Source organism: Rhododendron vialii, chromosome 10a (assembly GCF_030253575.1).
Source record: "Rhododendron vialii isolate Sample 1 chromosome 10a, ASM3025357v1".
Lineage (NCBI taxonomy): Eukaryota > Viridiplantae > Streptophyta > Magnoliopsida > Ericales > Ericaceae > Rhododendron > Rhododendron vialii.
This window is the reverse complement of record NC_080566.1, coordinates 38224167-38247708: the sequence shown is the minus strand read 5'-3', so window position 1 is coordinate 38247708 and position 23542 is coordinate 38224167. Positions and strand designations below refer to the sequence as shown.

General features: G+C 37.5%; 1 protein-coding gene across 1 annotated transcript; it reads right to left on the bottom strand.

The window, feature by feature from the left end:
• Positions 1–20514: 20514 nt before the first annotated feature.
• Positions 20515–21753, bottom strand: LOC131303214 (uncharacterized). Its single transcript, XM_058329983.1, has 2 exons — positions 20854–21753; positions 20515–20649 (listed from the first exon to the last, which is right to left on the bottom strand). Exons 1-2 carry the CDS (start codon positions 21751–21753, stop codon positions 20515–20517), a joined length of 1035 nt encoding a protein of 344 aa, XP_058185966.1.
• Positions 21754–23542: the final 1789 nt, after the last annotated feature.

Sequence of the window (23542 nt, the reverse complement as noted above, 5' to 3'; positions counted from 1 at the left end):
AAGCTGGTGCCCACACACATTGGGTGTGTAGTTTGTACGGGCTCTACCCTTGTTGTAGTGTGGGTGTGTGAATGAGTGTGTAAATGAATGTGGTGGTAGAAGTACTCATGTACAAATGATTGGAGCCCTTCAATTTATTTCAAACAAACTTTTAAGAGTCTTTTTTAAAAAATCAGCTCATTTGGATAGCGTTAAGTGCTTGATCGATATAATTTGTACCTAGATTTGTAGAGACGAAAATCGAATGAATAGATGAAATACTTACTGATAACTAAATGAGCTAATTTTTTTTAGCTTGCGGGGACCCTTAAAATAATATTTTAAATGGCTCTAAATCATTAATGTGTTACCCAAAATAAGTACCACACAATCTCGTATAGATTTGGTGTACCCATAGTTGGTAGGATACATGCATGTTAGAAAGATAAAGAATTGTTTGTGTTTACAACACAACGGTTTTTTCTATCTGCGCCAAAAGTCAATATTGTTAGAATAATTAAATTAACACATTAAAAGAGGACTTGAACTCTAATCTTATTTCTCCTAGCTAGCACTAATTGCACTCCTGAAAAGTCGCTGGGCCAAAGGCCTCTCGGCGTTGCAACACAATGGTTGGTGATAATTTGTAGAGAAATCTCCCAAGTGTTAAAGTAATGTTGCTTAATTTGAGAGCAATATCTTTGGGGTTATATAAATTTGAGAGTTAAGTTCGTAAATCAATCACTTTTTAAACACAACAATTTTCTCCTAATTCCACAGTACTTTATTACCTTGAGTACCCTCTTTATTGATATAAAATAGATATGCACCCGATTTAAAATGAGGAAGATGCGATGATTTTCCAAATTTGATTACTTTTTAGACCCGTTAAAGGTAAAATCATCATGTCCTTCAATGCACAAATAATTTTGGATGCAAATCACTTGGGTTACAAAGTAGGCTTAACAAGATTTCTAACGGTTCAAACCACGCGCAAATTGGAGTTCAGGAGTATTTGTGGCAAACATGCGATGTTTGATTTTTGAAGTTTTCATGCACCCAAGCGCAATTTCTTGCGCCCCGGGAGCATTTCAATGCGCCCCGGATGCATCCTTAAAATTTCACCATATGCCAATCTTTGTGGGATTGCCCCGGTCACTCCCGAATTCTGATTTGTGCGTGATTTGAACCGTTTAAAAGCTTGTTGAATCTAATTTATAACCCAAGTGTTTTTGTATCAAATCCTAATCGTACATCAAATATATGACTATTTTACCCTTAGTAGGTCAAAACTATAAATCATTTTTGTAAAACACTCTCATCTTGCTAATTTTAAATCAGATCAATATCTATTATATATTGTTAAAAAGGGTTTTCAAGTAGTAAAATATGGTGGAATCAAACTACACAAATAATTTAATTTCATTTATGAAATGTGAGTAGAAAGTCGTCCACTACAAAGATCATCGGAGCACTACCACCCTTCTACTACCACCTACACATGCACCAACACTATAACACCACCCCTGTGGCACCATCACTTCACCACATAGACCACTATCACTTAAGCACCCTCAACCACGCTTCCACTCTACCACCACCATTGCCACCAGACTTCAACCCCAGAAGCACCGCCATAATTTAACCAATACCTCCAATTCAACACCACGACTACCACACCTCCACATGCACTTTCACCACGACTACTCCACCTCCACCACTACCATTATTTTACAGCGTACATATCTAGCACTCCTCCTTCCCACCACCAATATTGTCGCCATCAACACAATCACTATTACTTCATCACCATTACCAACATTTTTTTACAACCACTACCTATGCAACAAGAAATTGAGAATATTTCCATACGAGATTATCCAAAAAGATTGACAATATTCTTGATGTTTCATTCTACCGCCACCACGAATCTTGCATGTCCCAAGCCTTCTGATGGCATCCTGCAGAAATAAAAGAGTATAAACTAGTAGCCGAGCAAAAAAAAAAAAAACGAAAGAGAATAAACAAGTAGCATACGGATCCATACAAGCTTATCAGGAATATGTAAACGAGGAACAAGACGGACAAAAGTGTTAGCCATTAGATACTGAATCCCTTGGCCTGTGAGGAAATGGTTCAATTTGATATCTATTTGCCAGCTTTTGATGATCAGATGGGTGGTAGCTAGGGAATGCCTAATCAGTGTTGTTATGGCAGGATGATTGGCATGATTTGGGACCTTAGTATTATAAGTTTCGAAGCAGGGTTGTATTCAATATGGGTAGATCTTTGTCTGCTAAAATTTCCTCTAAAATCCATGGTGATTCTTAATTAGACGTGGCCTAGGCCTAAGGGTGATATATTATTAACCTCATCTCTGTTAATCCAATCGGATTGCACGTCCTATGATACTACATGTCTTTTCATTATTAGTTTCGTCAAACAAACGGTCCTAAGAAAATAACAAGGGGAACTGAAAACAAGGTTGCAGCAGATTAATCTCGGAGTAAATTACGCTGAACATGTTGTGTGAGTCAATTGCAATTTTTGATGAGTTTTATGCTTATTTTGATCCCATTTAAAATATAAAAAATTGTTGGGAAGTCCACTATAGCATATTTGTAACCCACTAAATCCATTTCTAAATTTCATAACCCCTCTAGTCCACTAATTAGGTTTTGGTGAGGCCTTAAGTCCAATTCAATTAAAAAAGGAATTAGTTCAGGACCAAAATACCCTTACCTTTAAAAACTGTTAATCTGATATATCTCACTCCTATAAAATCTCCCATATCCCACTCCTATAAAATCTCCCATGTTCACGTTGTTCCCATATCCAAAAGGGCAACAGAGTCCAAACGAGAGAGAGAGAGAGAGAGAGAGAGAGAGAGAGAGAGAGAGAGAGAGAGAGAGAGAGAGAGAGAGAGAGAGGAGATTACCCTTTCCATTCAAATCCCATATTTTTAGCCCATTATCCGTTCTACGTTTGAAATCCCAGCAGTTACGTTGGAATAAAGCGACAGAAGATTCTCCTTTTCTGATACACTGTATATAACGTAACTTGTCACACCCCAAAAATGAGAAGTGACCGGCCGTGATCCATGAGGCTAATCCATGGAACACGCAGCCTAAATAAATTAAAGTAGCCAAAATTCAAATGATCGCTTTTCATTATTAATCAAATCCAAAGCCAAATATGTCTCATCATATATAAACATGGGGCACAACCATCCAATGAACCAACAATATCCGGTGATCAAATAGTAATAAAAAGAATCCGTTATCTGATAAATGTTTCCAATGCGGAAGCGATTATTAAAATAATTTACCATTAAATCATAATTTGGCATACGAGGTGTCCAATAGAATAATAAATTAATCAATAAAGCGTTTAACCAAATAAATATTCTTGGTGGTGATCACAACAATAACTCCATCAACAATGGGGAACCACAATCAAACTGTACCATGGCCAAAATAAATCTCAACAAAATTGGATCCAATATCGAACTTAGAGTCACCAGGGTTGGCAACCCGTGGTACTTTTCCCTAAGACGATCCGGCGAAAGAAAGCCGTTGAGCATTAGGGTCACCGGCCTAACACAGTCTTTTCCCCAATGGCCAGGGTCACCAACACAAGAAGGAATAAGTTCCCTGGACTTCCGAAATAAATGTTCCCACTAATATCCACCAAGTTCTCACCAAAAAGAATATTAACAATTGATCTCAGAAAATTCATCGCATGCCAATTTATAGAACAACTTATAAACAGTTTTGAGTTTCCGAATAACATTCATATAAATTTCTGAAGGAAATACTTTTAAGGGACATAAGGATCTTTCGAAAATACGTAACATACTTAACTACTCACCTGGGTCCAAAAGTGATGCAATCGAACGCAGAAAAAGATGCTAACCCCGACGGAAGATCGAGAATGAGCTTGAGAATAGGAGTATAAGAGACCACTCTGAAAACCTTCCCAACTCTGGCTGCTATGCTCTCTCTCTCTCTCTCTCTCTCTCTCTCTCTCGAACGATATACTTCGATATAAAACCCTAGTCTCCTATAACCCACGTTCTTTCCTAAATAATAGGTAACCACTTTATAAAAGTATTTAATATGGTAAAACACCCAATACTAAAACTATTTAGACTTATACCCCATCACTGTAATAGTGCCGACAACTGTACTATGTGGTGAGAGAAAAAATATCAATTATGATCCAAACCATAAAATCCTTTTTTTTTTTAATTACAGAAATATAATTATTAGGAATAGGAAAAGACGAGGTGTAACATCCTTCCCCCCTTAAAATAAATTTCGTCCTCGAAATTGCATACTAACCTCAAGCATACAAATATTGGTTTTTCTATGCCCTACACACGCTCCAAAGTGACTTTATAAACCAATTGCACAACACAACACTTTGACCAAATGAATTTTTTTTTTCGAAGTGTCTTTCTCTTCATATCAAGTATCTTAATGGGTTGCTCATCATTGGTCACATCATCGTGATATAAAGTGGTTCTTAATCAGTCACATTGGACAGACTATGCACATACCTCCTCAACATCGATACATAAAAAAAACATTATGAACCCTAGCCAAACCAGCTGGCAATGCCAAACAACATGCTACCTCACCAACCACCTCAAAAGGCTCAATTCAATTAGCGAGGACTCAACTTCCTCTTTTTGCCAAACCGAAGAACACCTCTCTATGGGAATACCTTAAGACACACCATATCTCCAATTGTAAACACCAAATCCCTCCAATGACTACTTGAAAAAGAATCTCTTGTAATATGCATAGCAATTTTTCCAAAAATTGAACTTACCCAAAACTATGAAACGAAAGTAATCAATCAACTCAACCTCATCAACCAAACTAACATTTCCAAAATTGTAAAAGAATGTCAAACTAATAGTCACTAGTTTACCATCATTTCAAGAAATATACATAGGGCCACCTAGTTTTTTCCAAATAAAATTCTATATCAAATAAAAGCTTCTTTTTTTTTTGTAAAAATTTAATTGCTGCAAATAGTGTAGCATCATGGAAAGAAGTCGAAATTACTACTTCAAATAAAATAGTTGGGGCATCAATTCCTTATCTCAGTTAAAAGTTTTGACCTCCGAATTGATTTGAAAAATCTGCATATCACATTCTCAACACATTTTTACTAGTATCGTCCTCAAATGTTTCCAAAACATACTTTAACATAACCCTACTTGGAATTGAAAATTTCCAGCGAAAAATTTCCTTGAATCAACATTTATGTCAAATAACAACATTAAAATTTGCATTGCAGACAACCAATATTTTGAAAGTTAATGCCGATAAATAAAATACTTTGAAAAACCATACAGCTTTAAATGCAAACTCTAATAACCCCTCTCTCTCTTTTTTTCGCAGTTAGTCATCAAGCCCAAATACAATTCTCATCACGAGGATTACAAACCAAAATTTGAAATCACCATAAGAATTCCCGAATCTCCAAAAACTCCATAAGATTGAACTTGTCAACTTTCAGTAAACTCCCAAACTATACCGGCCCATTCAATAATTATAACTTAACCTACTTTCTTCCTCATTGTATTATGTAGCATTGCATCTAAATGTATCTAATGTAGCTTCTAGCTAGTAGATCAAATCCTGGCATCAATTAACTTACTCACACCATATCTAATAATATCAAGCCCTCTAACAAAAATCAAATCTCCATAACTTGAATCGGTTTGCTCGTTCTTCTATTAAATTAAATAAATAAATAACCACTTATTAAACCGTACCAAATCACTTAACCAAATCTAATTCTCAAAGATCTGAACAAACTGCACCACCATTAAACAAAACATGACATATCCCTACTCCACTACGGCATATGCTTCAAGGACCACCAATTAATGACTATCTGTTACTCTCTCTTAAAAGTGTTATATAAACTAGTGCATAAATTAGACAGTCACCTATATATTTCACACTAAAATTTTGTACAACCATTATAATCCCAGTAGGTATAGCAATAAAGCTCCATCAACAACTAAATCAAACGTCTGAAAATTCATCGTGTTCTTTCCCTTAGTAAAGTGATTCTTTGATGTCCAACTCCCACATTTCTAGCTATGATATTTAACTATCTCCTCTGCATCTAACACGATAACAGTTAAATTCCAAAAGTACATATAAGTCTTCATGACATCTTACTACCTTCCATAGCTATGAACCAACAGAAATATTTTCACAAAAATATTCTCCTTGACATTACATTCCAACTTCACCTAAAAGGTGCTAACTTAAAACTAACAAGTAAGATAATCTACCAACTAGTCAACCAAGGTTAGAATTAGTAGTCATGGAAAGAATCAAAATAGTTCCAGTTCAAACTAGGTAAGCCAAATTCTAAGGATTGATCTCTAACAATTAACTACTACAATCCACTAGCTCACTCAAAAAAAATCCAAAGTCTACTAATGAACTCCTCAAACCTCAAAGATTTTGATAGTTGTTACAGTATCACAAGTCGATCCCGTATTTAATAGATCACCTTTTGTTATTGATTGGTTTTCTAATCAGCTATACCTCTTACACTCGTACCCACCAAATAGTTCCATTGAATCTTTCTCAAATTAGTCCTCACGAGAGAATCCAACAAATCATCAACTCCAAAACTAACCGTAAGTAACAACAGGCCTCACAAATATCATTGTATATTTCACTTATCCAAAAAGAGCTGCATGACTAGAATTCTTCATTAAATGCAATCTAATCTTCTCATCTCAACCAAAGTTTAAGACCAGTACCAATGGTATTGCTAAATGGAATCTCACTCCACCAAACTAATTCTTGAACTAACTAGCCCCTAGTCTCACTTTCCATGTCAACATATAATACACATTACTACCTGAAAATCCTTAAATTCACCTCGCATCTTGAAGACTAACTTCATGCACTAACCCCAACATTCAACTTCATAGAATCTTGCATTCATCCTTTTGTTCCGTACAAAATCATGTGACAAAATTATCCCCAAGGACCCAAAAGTACGAGTTTTAACCTTTAGCAACAATTTACATGAGAACCCCACACTGCTAATGATCGAGTCGATAATACTTCATATCCACTTCAATGGCAAAATAACACATCTAATACATAAGTTTGCCTGCACAAGTTTTCTCTTTTTTTTTAACCTTCCCACAATTTCATGATACTGATACTGTAATGCATTAAACTTACAAATCGCCATCAGTGCACTCCATATAACTTTACTGTCTAATCACCAAACAAACTATAACAATCCCCTTTAATATACTGAAACAAACCCAAGCACTCACATCCTACTATAGCCACAATCTACTGCATAGTCACTACCAATCAAACGGTCATAACCTTGACAAAACATATCCATCTACTATCAAATTCTCAAAACCAAACAACTACTACTGCATTTAGAAAAACCTAAAAATTCAACAATCGACTAGTCCCTTTAATATTCACCTGGTCGTCTAAGCTTTCTAAAATATCAACCACAAAACTCCCTTAATGATCGTCAATCCATATAATATTCCATTAGATGATGTACAATTATTGAGCTCTCCTGATGGACTATACCAAAAGATAAATTAAGATCAAGACGCTGAGAACCTATCAAACATAGCAACAAACCCAAAGTATCCTAAGGCTTACCAAAATTTCCAAATAGGGAAGTCATTTCACATGCATGCACCCTCACACTATTAAACTAGGCCCAACCTCAATAATTGATTATTCCAAATTTCTCAGGATATATATATATATTTTTTTGGTCAATTCAATCTCCAAACCAACTTATATACCATCGAGTCTAACTCTCCGAATTCAACAGCATTGTGGTCAAACAACATTCTGTCATCAAGGTACTCGTAAAATAAGTGTGCCAATCCAAATAATGAATAAAATCACTTGAGCTACATTCTCCTCCAATAACCTATCCAAACTCCACAATAAAATAATGATCCCGAAAATGGGTTGCTGAATGATTTCTATTTCCTTAATACTATGCGGGTACCAATACACATCAAATAACAAATGATCTCACGAATGGTAGTAGGACTCTGGGGAATCGGACCTCCACTAAATGAAAATGATACAAAATGAATGCAAAAGTTTTTTTTTCTTTTTTTTTTTTTCAAACCTGGCTCTGATACCACAATCAAACTATACCATGGCCAAAATAAATCTCAACAAAATTGGATCCAATATCGAACTTAGAGTCACCAGGGTTGGCAACCCGTGGTACTTTTCCCTAAGACGATCCGGCGAAAGAAAGCCGTTGAGCATTAGGGTCACCGGCCTAACACGGTCTTTTCCCCAATGGCCAGGGTCACCAACACAAGAAGGAATAAGTTCCCTGGACTTCCGAAATAAATGTTCCCACTAATATCCACCAAGTTCTCACCAAAAAGAATATTAACAATTGATTTCAGAAAATTCATCGCATGCCAATTTATAGAACAACTTATAAACAGTTTTGAGTTTCCGAATAACATTCATATAAATTTCTGAAGGAAATACTTTTAAGGGACACAAGGATCTTTCGAAAATACGTAACATACTTAACTACTCACCTGGGTCCAAAAGTGATGCAATCGAACACAGAAAAAGATGCTAACCCCGACGGAAGATCGAGAACGAGCTTGAGAACAGGAGTATAAGAGACCACTCTGAAAACCTTCCCAACTCTGGCTGCTACACTCTCGCTCTCTCTCTCTCTCTCTCGAACGATATACTTCGATATAAAACCCTAGTCTCCTATAACCCACGTTCTTTCCTAAATAATAGGTAACCATTTTATAAGTATTTAATACGGTAAAACACCCAATACTAAAACTATTTAGACTTATACCCCATCACTGTAATAGTGCCGACAACTGTACTATGTGGTGAGAGAAAAATATCAATTATGATCCAAACCATAAAATCCTTTTTTTTTTTTTTTTAATTACAGAAATATAATTATTAGGAATAGGAAAAGACGAGGTGTAACATAATTGTACATATATAACGTTATATACTCGTTTATCAGTTCTCATTTAACGTGCGATACTTACATTTTACGTTATATACTCATTCATCGGCTCTTACATTGTACGTTATATACTCATTCATCGGCTCACATTTAACGTTATATGAGTTTTTGAAATCTTTTTTGATTATAATACAAGAACATATAACATTCCACGTATACATCTGAACGTACATATATTAACATAAAATGGTATATGTTCTATAATTTTTTTGGAGTTTCGCTACACAAAAATTCCCATATAACATTATATTTTTACTTTATTGAATTGGTCTGTGCAACGGCCTTAATGACTTGCTTCGAGTAACAATATATGTTCTTTTTTTGTTGGGAGATACACAAGTCAGCAGCTTTCATATAATGTTATATGTTTTATTTTTTTGGAGTTTCACAGCATAGAAACTCACATATAACGTCATATGTTTTACTTTATTGAATTGGTCCGCGCAGCGACTTCATTGACTAACTTCTGATAACCGTATATAAATAATCTTATATATGTTTACAATACAAAAACAAACAAAGAACTTTATATGTGTATTATTTTGCCACATAAATAAATACACACAAAAAAACGTAATAAGTGTGACAAAAAATAAACGTATAGCCTTATAACATTATACATGAGATTCTGTCCTTTCTAACTCTAAAAAAAATGGGAAAAAAAAGAAGAGGAGATCTTGTAACTTCTTTCCCTTTGTCGCCGTCACCTTCTTCACGGTCGATTTCACATGTAACTTAATACTCTTCACCCCTTGAACAACTGCACAAATAATAAGTCAGTAAGGCCGCTGCGCGGGCCAATTCAATAAAGTAGAACATATAATGATCAGAGTTTGATATAATCATATCTACTCGCAATCAAAACCCTAACTTATATATTATTAACTGTTCAATTGTGCTTTGCTAATGAGTTCCTATATATAACTTGAACTGGACTCAGTTACCAACATTGATATAACCATATATAACCCTATATATTTGTTGAACAGAACATCATATATAATGTCTCACGAGATAGTAAATCGTATATAACGTTATATAAATCAGAAACTATATATACATATATGCAAAAGCGACAGAACATCATATATAATGTCTCACGAGACAGTATATTGTATATAACGTTATATAAATCAGAAACTATATATACATATATGCAAAAGCAACAGAACATCATATAAAATGTCTTACGATACAGTAGATCATATATAATGTTATATAAATTAGAAACTATATATACATATATGCAAAAGCAACAGAACATCATATAAAATGTCTTACGAGACAGTAGATCATATATAATGTTATATAAATCAGAAACTATATATACATATATGCAAAAGCGACGATCGACGACGATCGACGACGGCGAGGAAAAGTGCGATGTCAGCGACGAAGGGCGATCAACGATGAAGGAAGTCTGGGATGTGGGTTGATCTCTGTTTTTCGTCCGTTGATCTCGTTGTTGGAGTGACGACGGCAATCGAGTGCTTGACGACGGCGATGGAGACGACGCCGGTATTTGAGTGCTTGAGGACGGCGACGACGATCGAGTGCTTCTCGCCGATCGAGGACAACGAAGAAGGGCTGACGCCAAAGAAGCCCGACGAGGACCAAGATTGCCGACTACCACCAAGTTCGTCTGGGTTTTGTTCTTCTGGGATTCGTCTGGGTTTTGTTCTTCTGGAAAAAAAGGGGGGGGGGGGGGGGGGGGGGGGGGGGGGGAGGGTTTTATAATGGAGGAATCCGAGAAAGAAAGGGGAATGGAGGAAAAAACGGGATAAAAGATTTTTTGAAAGCAGGGGTATATTAGACTAACCAGGGTTATTATATCTTTACTAATAGGTTAGTGGACTTAGGGGGTTATAGAATTTAGAAATGGACTTAGTGGGTTTGGAAAGTGGTATAATGGACCTGGGAAAAATTCTCCCTTTAAAATAAGAGTGATGCGATGATTTTCTCAAAATGATTTATTTTTGACCTGTTAAGGGCAAATTGTCATGTCTTTTAATAGATAAATAATTTTGGATTCAAACCACTTGAGTTATAAAGTATACACAACAAGCTTTTCAACGGATTAAACCACACGCAAATCAGAGTTCGGGAGTGTTCTTGGTAAGCCCGCAAAGTTTGACTTCTTGTGTAGTTCGATTGCACCATCTTATGCGCCCCGGGCGCAGCTCAATGATCCTCGGGCGCATCTTTGTCATCACATCTTTGACATTTCACCGCAAACTAAACTTTGCGAGCTTGCTCCGGTCACTCCTAAACTCCGATTTGTATGTGGTTTAAACAGTTAAAAAGGTTGTTGAATGAATTTTATAACCAAAGTTTGTTTGGATTGAACATTATTTTTACATAAAAGATTATGCCATTTTCCCCTCACTGGGTAAAAATAAATAAAAAAATAAAAAATTCGGTAAGATGCTAACATATCTTGTTCATTTTAAATTTGATCAAGGTTTATTATATGTTGTCAAAAAGGTTTTTCCATATACTACAAGATGATGAAATTTAACCATACAAATAATAAAACTTCAGTTACAAAAATTGGGTAGAGAACCGTCGTCAACCACAAAGATCTTCGGAGCACTACACCCTTCCAACACCAATACTACTACCGTAAAACAACCATTACTTCACCCGTAGACATCTTTCGCTTACCCACAACTACCACCATGTTTCAACTTTATCACCACGGTAGAGATTTGAGTACAAATTGAAACTTATAATGAGTAAAAGGGTGCGGAGATGTACTTTAGCCTTAAAGGTTCTGATGATCTTTGAATTGGTTTGGTTTTAATCAACTTTTTAAATTTTTATTTTTTTATTTTACAGTTTCACTCCACAACATTTTGTTTTGTTTAATACCCTCTTTATTTTGATTCAATTTAAAATGAGAGTTTTTGCTTTGAAATGAGTGATGCGATGATTTTCCCAAGTTTCGACCAGTTAATGGCAAATTTGTAATGTCTTTTAACTGATAAATAAATTTGGATTTAAACCACTTGAGTTATAAAGTATACTCAACAAGATTTTCAACGGTTCAAACTACGCACAAATCGAATTTCGGGAGTGTTCGTGGAAAGCCCGCGAAATTAGAATGCGACTTAGGCGCAATGCCATGCGCCCCGGGCACAGCGCAATGCTCCTGACTTGTTGTGTACGAAGTTCGAATGCGCTTTAGGCGCAATGCCATGCACCCCGGGCGCAGATCCATGCTCCTCAGGCGCATATTTGAAATTCCACCACCAATCAAATTTTGCGAGCTTGCTCTGATCACTGCCGTACTCCAATTTGTTACTGGATTGAACTGTTAAAAATCATGTAGAATGTATTTTATAACCTAAGATGTATAAATTGAAAATTATTTTTACATGAAATAATATGCCACTTTTACCCTCAGTGGGTAAAAAAAAAATTATTTCACTAAGATGCTAACATCTCACTCCTTTTAAATTGGATCAAGGTCTATTATATGTTTTCAAAAAGGTTTTTCCTAGTAGTACAAGATGATGGAATCTAACTATACAAACAATATAATTTCACTTGTGAAAAATGGGTAGAGGACCGTCGTCAATTACAAAGATCTTCAGAGCACTACCACCATTCCACAACCAAACACTACCACCGTAACACCTCCCCTTCACCATCATTACTTCACCCCATAGACATCTTTCGCTTACCCACAACTATTAGCCTTAGTGGTTCCGACGATCTTTGAATTGGTTTGGTTTCAATCAACTTTTCAAAACTAAAATTTATTTATTTTACGGTTTGACTACACAACATTTTGTTACGTTTAATACACTCTTTAATTTGATTCAATTTAAAATGAGAGTTTTTTTATTTAAAATGAGATTGATGCGATGATTTTCCAAATTTTCGACCTGTTAAAGGCAAATTTGTCATGTCTTTTAACTGATAAATAAATTTGGATTTAAACCACTTGAGTTATAATGTATACTCAACAAGCTTTTAAACGGTTCAAATCACGCACAAATCGAAGTTCGGGAATGTTCGTGGCAAACCCTCGAAATTTGACTTGTTGTGTAGTTCGAATGCGCCTTAGGCGCAATGCCTTGCGCTCCGTGCGAAGATCAATACTCCTCAGGCGCATCTTTGAAATTCCACCACAAATCAAATTTTGCGAGCTTGCTCCGATCGATCACTCCCGAACCCCAATTTGCTTGTGGATTGAACTGTTAAAAAGCATGTTGAATGTATTTTATAACCTAAGTTTTGTGGATTGAAAATTATTTTTACATGAAATAATATGCCACTTTTACCCTCAGTGGGTAAAAAAAAAATTATTGCGCTAAGATACTAACATCTCACTCCTTTTAAATTGGATCCTGGTCTATTATTTGTTTTCGAAAAGGTTTTCCTAGTAGTACGAGATGATGGAATCTAACTGTACGAACAATATAGTTTCACTTATGAAAATGGGTAAAGAGCCGTCGTCAACTACAAAGATCTTCGGAGCACTACCACCCTTCAACCACCAAACACTACCACCGTAACACCTCCCCTCCACCACCATTACTTCACCCCATAGACGTGTTTCGTTTACCCACAACTACCACCATATTTCAACTTTGTCACCACCGCAGGGATTTGCGTACATAATGAAATTTAAATGAGTAAAAGGGCGCAGAAATATATTTTAGCCTTAGTAGTTCCGACGATCTTTGAATTGGTTTGGTTTCAATAAACTTTTCAAAATTAAATTTTATTTATTTTACGGTTTGACTCCACAACATTTTGTTATGTTTAATACCCTCTTTAATTTGATTCAATTTAAAATGAGAGTGATGCAATGATTTCCCAAATTTTGGACCTGTTAAAAGCAAATTTGTCATGTCTTTTAACTGATAAATAAATTTGGATTTAAACCACTTGAGTTATAGAGTATACTCAACAAGCTTTTATATGGTTCAAACCACGCACAAATTGAAGTTGCGGAATGTTCGTTGCAAACCCTCGAAATTTGACTTCTTGTGTAGTTGGAATGCGCCTTAGACGCAATGCCAAGCGCCCCAGGCGCAGATCTATACTCCTCAAGCGCATCTTTTAAATTCCACCACAAATCAAAATTTGTGACCTTGCTCCGATCACTCTTGAACTCCAATTTGTTTGTGGATTGAACTGTCAAAAAGCATGTTGAATGTATTTTATAACCTAAGTTGTTTGAATTTAAAATTATTTTTACATGAAATAATAAGCCACTTTTACCCTCAGTGGGTAAAAAAAATTTATTTTGCTAAGATACTTACATCTCGCTCCTTCTAAATTGGATCAAGGTCTATTATATGTTGGAAAAACAACTCTCATGGGGGCTTGATTTTCAAAACTGACTTCGAAAGAGCCTATGATTGTGTCAATTGGGGATTTGTGCTAGACTTAATGGCAAAAATTGGCTTCGGGAGAAAAGGACTGATTGGATCAAGGAGTGTTTGTCTTCGGTGTCTATGTCAGTGCTAATAAATGGGTCCGCATCAAAGGAATTTCAAACTCAGAAGGGGTTGAGACAAGGTGACCCTTTATCCCCTTTTCTTTTCAATATAGTGGTTGAAGGGCTCAACATCTTGCTCGAGAGAGCGAAGGAACAGAACATCATCATGGGAGCAAGAATTGGGCCGAATGGAGCAAATGGGATTGTGGTGTCACACCTTCAATTCGCAGATGATACAATTATTTTCTGCAACAATGATAAGGTAGAGTTGGCTAACATCAAAAGAATTCTTCGCTGTTTCCAACTTATGTCGGGCTTGAAGATAAATTTTTCTAAAAGCTCTTTGTGTGGGGTTAAAATTAGCCATCAGGTTGTAACATCCCTGGCTCGGGTTTTGGGATGTAAAGTTGACCACCTGCCAATCAAATACCTGGGCCTACCACTGGGAGCCAATCCGACTAGAATTAAATCATGGGAACCAGTGATCGAAAGAATCGAGAAAAGGCTTAGTATATGGCGTATGAGATTCAATACTTCAGGGGTAGCCCTAATGAACTCCTCTCTTAGCAGTCTACCTGTCTATTTCCTGTCTCTATTTAAAATGCCGGTATCAATTGCCAAGAGGATAGCAAAGATTCAGAGACAATTCTTTTGGGGTGATTCGATGGACAAGAAAAAGCTTCACTTGGTTAAATGGGATGTGATTACTAAAAAGAAAGTGTATGGAGGGTTAGGGGTAAAAAATTTGTCGATCCAAAACCTTGCTCTTCTAGCTAAGTGGTGGTGGAGATTCTATAAGGACTGTGACTCATTATGGGTGAAGGTAATCAAAAGCAAGTACAATCTGGAGCAAGGTTGCTGGCTACGCCGACTGCCGTCTTCTGGTAAAGTTTCAGTTTTGTGGAGAGATATATGTTCGATCGGAGAAACCTCCTCTTGTATTGGTTCCATTATTCAGGAGGGTTTTAGATTGGTGGTTCAATCTGGTCAGGAGATTTCTTTCTGGAATCAAGTTTGGTTGGGGGACACAACTTTTAAAGAGGAGTTTCCACGCCTATACTTAATATCTACTCAAAAAAAAATGGTGATTAGTGACGTCAAGGATGCAAGAGGTGATGGTGGATGGTATATACTCTTTCAGAGAAGGCTTCGGGATTGGGAAGTACTGCAATTTGATGAATTACTCCTGAGATTACAATTGGTAATTTTGGACCAATCCAAACGGGATGTGTTAAGGTGGAGATGGTCTTCAGATAACGGTTTTTCAATGAGATCAGTCTATAACAAATGGGAGAAATTGGGATCCACGAACAATTGGGTGATGGAATCGATCTGGAAAGGTATTAGCCCTTCAAAGGTGGAAATTTTTTCGTGGATGGCTCTCCAAGACAGAGTGGCGTCGAGAACGGTATTGCTCCATAGAAACTTGATCTCCGAGGGCCAATCGGTGCTGTGTCCTCGTTGTTCGTGGCACGAAGAATCGCCTGAGCATCTTTTCTTACTTTGCCAATTTTCTTGGGAAGTCTGGTCCCTAATTTTGGACTGGTGGCATATCTCTTGGGTGTGCCATGCCTCCCTTTTGGATCTGTTCAACTGGTGGCTTGGTATGGGTTTCAAAAATCTGGAGAAATATCTATGGGAAACAACCTTCCATGCCACTGTTTGGTCTTTATGGTTGGTAAGGAACGACCTTGTTTTCAATAATGTTTCAGGGCGTGTGGAGGGTCTTGGGGAGTTGATTAAAACCAGAGTAGCAATGTGGGTTAAAGTGAAGTTCAATATGAAGGTGTACTCGGTCGAGGATTTTAAGGGTTATCTAGATGGCGTGAGAAAGGTAAAAGTGTATTGTTTTGTTTAGGTGTCGTGCGGTCCAATTTTCCGTTGGACGCTGTTTTTTTCATGTCTCCTATGCTCGTAAGCGTCTGTGCTAAACGAGCTTGCCTCTCGATGTACCCATTTCGAGATAATAAATTTTTCGTTTTGCCGAGCAAAAAAAAAAAAAGGTCTATTGTATGTTTTCGAAAAGGTTTTTCCTAGTACTAAAAGATGATGGAATCTAATTATACAAACAATATAATTTCACTTATGAAAAATGGGTAGAGAGCCGTCGTCAACTACGTAGATCTTCGGAGCACTACCACCCTTCCACCACCAAACACTACCACTGTAACACCTCCCCTCCACCAGCATTACTTCACCCCATAGACATCTTTCACTTACCCACAACTACCACCATATTTCAACTTTATCACCACCGTAGGAATTTCAGTACATAATGAAATTTAAATGAGTAAAAGGGCGTAAAAATATATTTTAGCCTAAGTGGTTTCGATGATCTTTGAATTGGTTTGGTTTCAATCAACTTTTCAAAATGAAATTTTATTTATTTTACAGTTTGACTCCACAACATTTTGTTACGTTTAATACCCTTTTTAATTTGATTCAATTTTAAATGAGAGTGATGCGATGATTTCCCAAATTTTTGACCTGTTCAAGGCAAATTTGTCATGTCTTTTAACTGATAAATAAATTTGGATCTAAACCACTTGAGTTATAGAGTATACTCAACAAACTTTTAAACGGTTCAATCCACGCACAAATTGAAGTTCGAGAATGTTTGTGGCAAACCCTCGAAATTTGACTTGTTGTGTAGTTCGAATGCGCCTTAGGCGCAATGCCATGCTCCCCGGGCGCAGATCAATGTTCTTGACTTTTTGTGTACGAAGTTCGAATGCGCCTTAGGCGCAATGTCATGCGCCCCGGGCGCAGCTCAATGCTCCTTAGGCAAGATTTTCAACGGTTCAAACCACGTACAAATCGAAGTTCGGGAGTGTTCGTGGCAAGCCTGCGAAATTTGACTTGTTGTGTAGTTCGAATGCGCCTTAGGCTCAATGTCATGCGCCCCGGGCGCAGCTCAATGCTCCTCAGGCGCATCTTTGAAATTCCACCAATAATAAAACTTTGTGAGCTTGCTCCGATCTCTCCCGAACTCCATTTTGTTTGTGGATTGAACCGTTAAAAAGCTTGTTGAATGTATTTTATAACCTAAGTATTTTGGATTGAAAATTATTTTTACATGAAATAATATGCCACTTTTACCCTCAGAGGGTAAAAAAAAAAAATTATTTCGCTAAGATGCTAACATCTCGCTCCTTTTAAATTGGATGAAGGTCTATTATATGTTTTCAAAAAGGTTTTTCCAAGCAGTACAAGATGATGGAATCTAACTATACAAACAATAAAATTTCACTTGTGAAAAATGGGTAGAGAGCCGCTGTCAACTACAAAGATCTTCGGAGCACAATGCTCCTCGGGCACATCTTAACCAAACTTTGCGAGCTTGCTCCGCTTACTCTTGAACTCCAATTTTTTGTGTGAACTTGCTACTAGCATTAGGGATCCATAGAAGCTTATCAGGAATATGTCTACGAGGAAGAAGATGTACAAAAGTGTTTGCCATTATATTTTGGGTTACTGAATCCCTTGGCCTGTGAGGAAAAGGTTCAATTTGATATCTATTTGCCAGCCTTTGATGATCAGATGGGTGGTAGCTAGGGCCTAGGGAATGCCTAATCAGTGTTGTTATGGCAGGATGATTGGCATGATTTGGGACCTTAGTATTATAAGTTTCGAAGCAGGGTTGTATTCAATATGGATAGATCTTTGTCTGCTAAAGTTTCCTCTAAAATTCATGGTGATTCTTAATTGGATGTGGCCTAGGCCTAAGGGTGATATATTATTAACCTCATCTCGATCTGTTAATCCAATCGGATTGGACGTCCTATGATACTACATGTCTTTTTATTATTAGTTTCGTCAAACAGACGGCCCTAAGAAAATATCCATTTTTTTCCTCAGTACGTGGGTCAACAAAAATATTTTGTAAGATGCACGCTAACATCTTGCTCGCTCATTTTAAACTGGATCAAGGTCTATTTTATGTTGTCAAAAAGGTTTTTCCAAGTACTAGAAGATGATGGACTCTAAGTATACAAATAATAAAATTTCACTAATGAAAAGTGGGTAGAGAACTATCGTTAACTACGAAAATCTTCAGAGCACTACCATATATCCTTTCACCACCAACGATACCACCGTAATACCTCAACTCCACCACCATTACTTCACCCCGTAGACATCTTTCGTTTACCCCACAACTAGCACCATATTTCAACTTTATCACCAACGTACGTAGGGATTTAAGTAAATAATGAAACATACAATGAGTAAAAGGGCATGAAAATGTATTTTAGTCTTAGTGGTTTTGAAGATCTTTGAATTGGTTTGGTTTCAATCAACTTTTCAAAACAAAATTTTATTTATTTTATGGTTTGACTCCACAACATTTTGTTACGTTTAATACCCTCTTTATTTTTATCCGATTTAAAATGAGAGTGATGCGATGATTTTCCCAAAATGATTTGTTTTTCGACTTGTTAAGGGCAAAATTGTCATGTTTTTTAATTGATAAATAATTTATTCAAACCACTTGAGTTATAAACTAGACTCAACAAGTTTTTCAATGGTTCAAACCATGTGCAAATCGGAGTTCGCGAGTGTTCTTTGTAAGCCTATGAAGTTTGAGTACTTGTTGTGTAGTTGAAATGCGCCTCAGGCGCAATGTTATGCGCCCCGGGCGCATCTTAACCAAATATTGCGAGCTTGCTCTGATTACTCTCGAACTCCAATTTTGTGTAACTAGTAGCATTAATTAGGGATCCATACAAGCTTATGAGGAATATGTCTACGAGGACGAAGATGGACAAAGGTGTTGGCCATTATATTCTGGGTTACTGATCGAATCCCTTGGCTTGTGAGGAAATGGTTCAATTTGAGATCTATTTTCCAGCCTTAGATGACAGATGGGGGGTAGGGCATAGCCAATCTTTGTTGTTAGGCTTAATGATCGGCATGATTTGGGACCTTAATAATATAAGTTTCGAAGCAGGGTTGGACTCAATATGGGTAGCTAGATCTTAATTTGTTGCTAAAGTTTCCTCTAAAATCCATGGTGATTCTTGGACATGGCCTAGGCTAAGGGTGATATATTATTTTTATTTTTTGATCGGCAAAAAAGATTTCATTAATCTTTGAGAAGGGATACAAAGATTAAACAGATGTCAGGCACACCGGCAAAAAGCCACGCGAGAACCAAACCAAAAAGGATGGTAGGAAACCAACCAAGACACCATGACCAAAGCGAAATCCTTACACCCGCTAAAAGACCCCACAAAATAACACCCAAACAAACTAAAACCCAAAGGAAACCTATGGTGGGCATGGCTCGGCTAAGCGACCCGGGCGATGGCCGCGTCACGCTGACGACTAGTCATACTCGTGGACTTAAGGGTTGGACGGACCAGCGGTGCACAGTGTTCAATATGCCTCTTCCGGACTTGTCTCGCTGGGCCGAGTTCGTTCACCAGTGGAGGAACCATGAAATTGGGTACGAGTTAGTCAGTTATGTCTTTCTGTTCGGCAGCATCCCGCCGGACCAATTGGTAACTCTACCGAGCCACCCCTGCTCCCTGACTTGGAGAGGAAGTTAGGTAGAATCGGGTTGAAGTGACAGGTGGCATGACACCGTTTCCCTTATTGAATGAGCGGGAGCTAAATCAGGCCTTAGATCGCGGACCTGATTTAGTGGATTAAGTGGGAACCAATCACCGAGCGCATGGTGTATGCGTGTGGGTTGGGTTCCAAGTTACCTTTGCCTATTAAAGGAGTATTCCACCATCAGAATAAGGTAATTGAATTCTGACTCTCTCTCCGAAACCCTAGCTATGACCTAAAAAGCTTCTCTTCCCTCCTTCTAACTTGACCGTTGGAGTGCCTACCCTGGACCCCCCATGACCTGGTTTGGGCACTAACGCGTGTGCTAAATGTGCAGGTCTCAACCATGCTCAAGATGTGAATCTAGCCACCATTCAAGAGGGTTCTACCAAAGAAAGCACAGCACCACAAAACCAAAAATGCCAAGAGAAACTAACCAAAAGCACTGCCAAACCCCAGAATTAAAATTCCAGAGAAAGGGAGGCTCCTTCCTCGAGCTCATCATCTTCCTCCAGATCGTCAAGAGCATTGATCTTTTCTGCTAATGTGGCCTCCTCCATTTTGACATATTTCTTCAAGTTAAAATTCCTCCCTCTCTAAATTTAACGCCCAAAGTTTAACCAGGATTGACATTTGTTATTCAATGAGAGAGAGAGAGAGAGAGTGTATGTGTGTGTGTTTCACAATTTGTATGTTCTTTTTCTCATATACACCAATACAATGGATTCATGTACAAGGCTGTTGAACTCAGAGTTCAAATCCATAACTCTAAACAAGTCCTACAAGGTTCACAGGGAGACTATGTTTAGAAGAGACGCTCTTGCTTTAATCAATCCCTTAAACAAGCACTCCAAACCATTCTCGATAGACTCAATTCTGGCCTCCAATTCCTGAAGCCCATTTTGTGCCATTTTCATATTTTCACCCACTTGATCACTTGAACCCCCACATTGCCATTTGTTGCTCAATGCAACATCCACGCTTTGCAGCTCATTCCCATTCCCCTTCTGTTCTTCACACGCTACTCTGCCTTTGTCCAACAATTTGGACCAACTCTTGGACTTGGGCTTCGAAATCCGCGGGGAAAAGAACAAGAGGAGGGAATTATAAATGGACACGCTGATCGAACTAACTTCTTTTAGAACTCTAATCACCGCGGTCACATGGTGATCATCTTCAAGCTGTTGATCCAACAGCGGCAGCGATGCGATTTTGTTGTCAATTTGCTTCACATCTTTTATCAACTTCTTCGCGCCCTTGTTCATTTCCTTCCTAAAGGAAAAGTATTTTGCGGTACAGACTTGAATCCTTGAATCCCCCTTCTTTCTCCTGATAGCAAATTCGAGATCTATAACACGCTCTTTTATCTGCGATGTGAAATCCCTTGCAGTGCTACAAACGTCGAGAAGCCTGACCGATGCGTCCAAGGACTCATCGATCCATCTCTCATGCTGGTCGAGAGAAAGGGCTTTCTGGGTGAATGGCAACTTTAGAGCCTCGTCCAGGCATTTGTACACTTCATTCAGGCCTAATAGCCGACTGCAGATTTTCTCTGCATTCGTCGTTGTTGATGATGCCTCAGATATCTTGAGCTTGTTTAGCTCCTCTTCGATTCTAAGCGTTGTTGGGTGCGATCGACTGGGCAAACTAATCGATCGGATTTCATAACGACTACTCCTTGGTTTGGAAAAACTAGCCATGGTTTGGGAGTATTTTCTTTCACTTGTGTAGTTATAGAAAGCTCAAAACTTAGAATGGTGAAAAGAAGGTCCTATGGTTTTGATATTTATACTAATTGAAGAGGGGATAAGGTTGAACTACATAGTCTTCATAATATTGAAGGTGGGCCCTTTTATGTCAACAATGATCGAATAATTAGGACAGTGAGAGTTGCAAAATTCTAGAATGCATCTAGCTTTTTTTTAATCGGTAGGAGAGATTATTACATTATGTATAAAGTACAAAGTATAAATCACGAGACACTACATTAATTGTGTAAAAGTCTTCAAAATAACCAAGTCCAACAACTGAACCAACAAGATAAATAAGCCCATCAAAGAGATCACAATCACTATAACCCCGGTTCAATTACAAACTCCATTAAAGAGATAAATAACCCCAACAAATACAAAGAAAAGAAAATCCACACATAAATGAGAAGACTTAAACTCCTGACCTCCTAGTGACATGTAAGAGTCTTGCCAACTGAGCTAGTCCCAGTTGGTTGAACGTATATAACTTGGCCTAGTGATAAAAATACAAAACTTAAGAATTTGCTTCATTCTAAAGTTTTACGTTTGAAATCTTACGGGTGCTATCAATTTCTTTGGGCAAGTCCATACAAAACTTTGCTCTACCATTAATTGGGACCCCCGTAAAAAGACGGTGGTATATGTCCTCTCGGAATAATCGAGATGCACATTACCTGATTTAGACAACTAAAGTATAAAAATAATAATATGTAAGGTGGGCCCTTTTAAGTCAACAATAATGTAATAGTTTTTAGGTACCTATTCTTTTAGTATCCATTCATGTGCAATGGGTAGTGAGTTGTCCAAATAAATATGTACGGCCACCTCCCTTTAGCGGTGTTGCCACCCCCACGTTGCGCCATTACTGCCACATTATCCAATGTTTGGTACTATAAACTTGATACATATACGTGGCATGTTATATATGGTTCTTCCATTCGTTCGATAATGTATGATACAAGCAGTGGCTGAGTTAGGATTTGAACTTGGAAATGCTGTAAAAAATACCCTCTCAGTCCCAAATTGCCCACCCCACTACAACAAAAAAACACCAATGGTGACACCCTTTGACACTTTTTGGTGACAAAAAATTGGTGTTGACACGGAATATACTTAACGGGGACAAATAATTTTACTGCTTGTCACCGAAAACCTTTGGTACTCGAAATTGGCCCCCACGAAAAGTTGTCCAATTTTCGATTCAAAAAATGAAGTTCTTACAAGCATTATTCAAGTTTCTTCACACCAAATTAAAATACTTTAAGAGCTCTTTAATATGGCGCAAAGAAGTTTATAAAATGATGCGTGGAAGTATTTTATTTTTTAATTTCAAAATTACACGTTTTTTTTTAAGGGTTGTTAAACTGAGAGCCTTAAAAAACCAATATTGTGCCACATTGTCCAATGTTTGGTACTCGAAATTCGAAGTGCATATTAATGCCTACATATACGTGGCATGATATAGTTGTTCCATTTGTTAGGCATCAATTATATCAACCAACAGATACTGTATGATACAAGTAAAGATACTGGGAGACAGTGAGATCCAAGTTCTAAAGAAGTCAAAACTTGAGTTGGAGAATGGTATGTGGCATAGCAAGATTAGGACTAAAGAAGAGTTACGAATATCTTATTTGTCACGAATCATAGTGAAGGGTTATATGACTTTATGTGCATCTTTGGGGACCCGGGGACCTTGCAGTACTTGACCTTTTGGAACAGGGGTGCACTACATGAT

Excerpts from the sequence above, each read along its gene's own strand:
- LOC131303214 (XM_058329983.1), bottom strand. The coding sequence starts at position 21,753 with ATGGCTAGTTTTTCCAAACCAAGGAGTAGTCGTTATGAAATCCGATCG. Across the intron at positions 20,650-20,853 it reads GAGCGTCTCTTCTAAACATA|AGAGGGAGGAATTTTAACTT; the intron begins GTCTCCCTGTGA and ends CGTTAAATTTAG.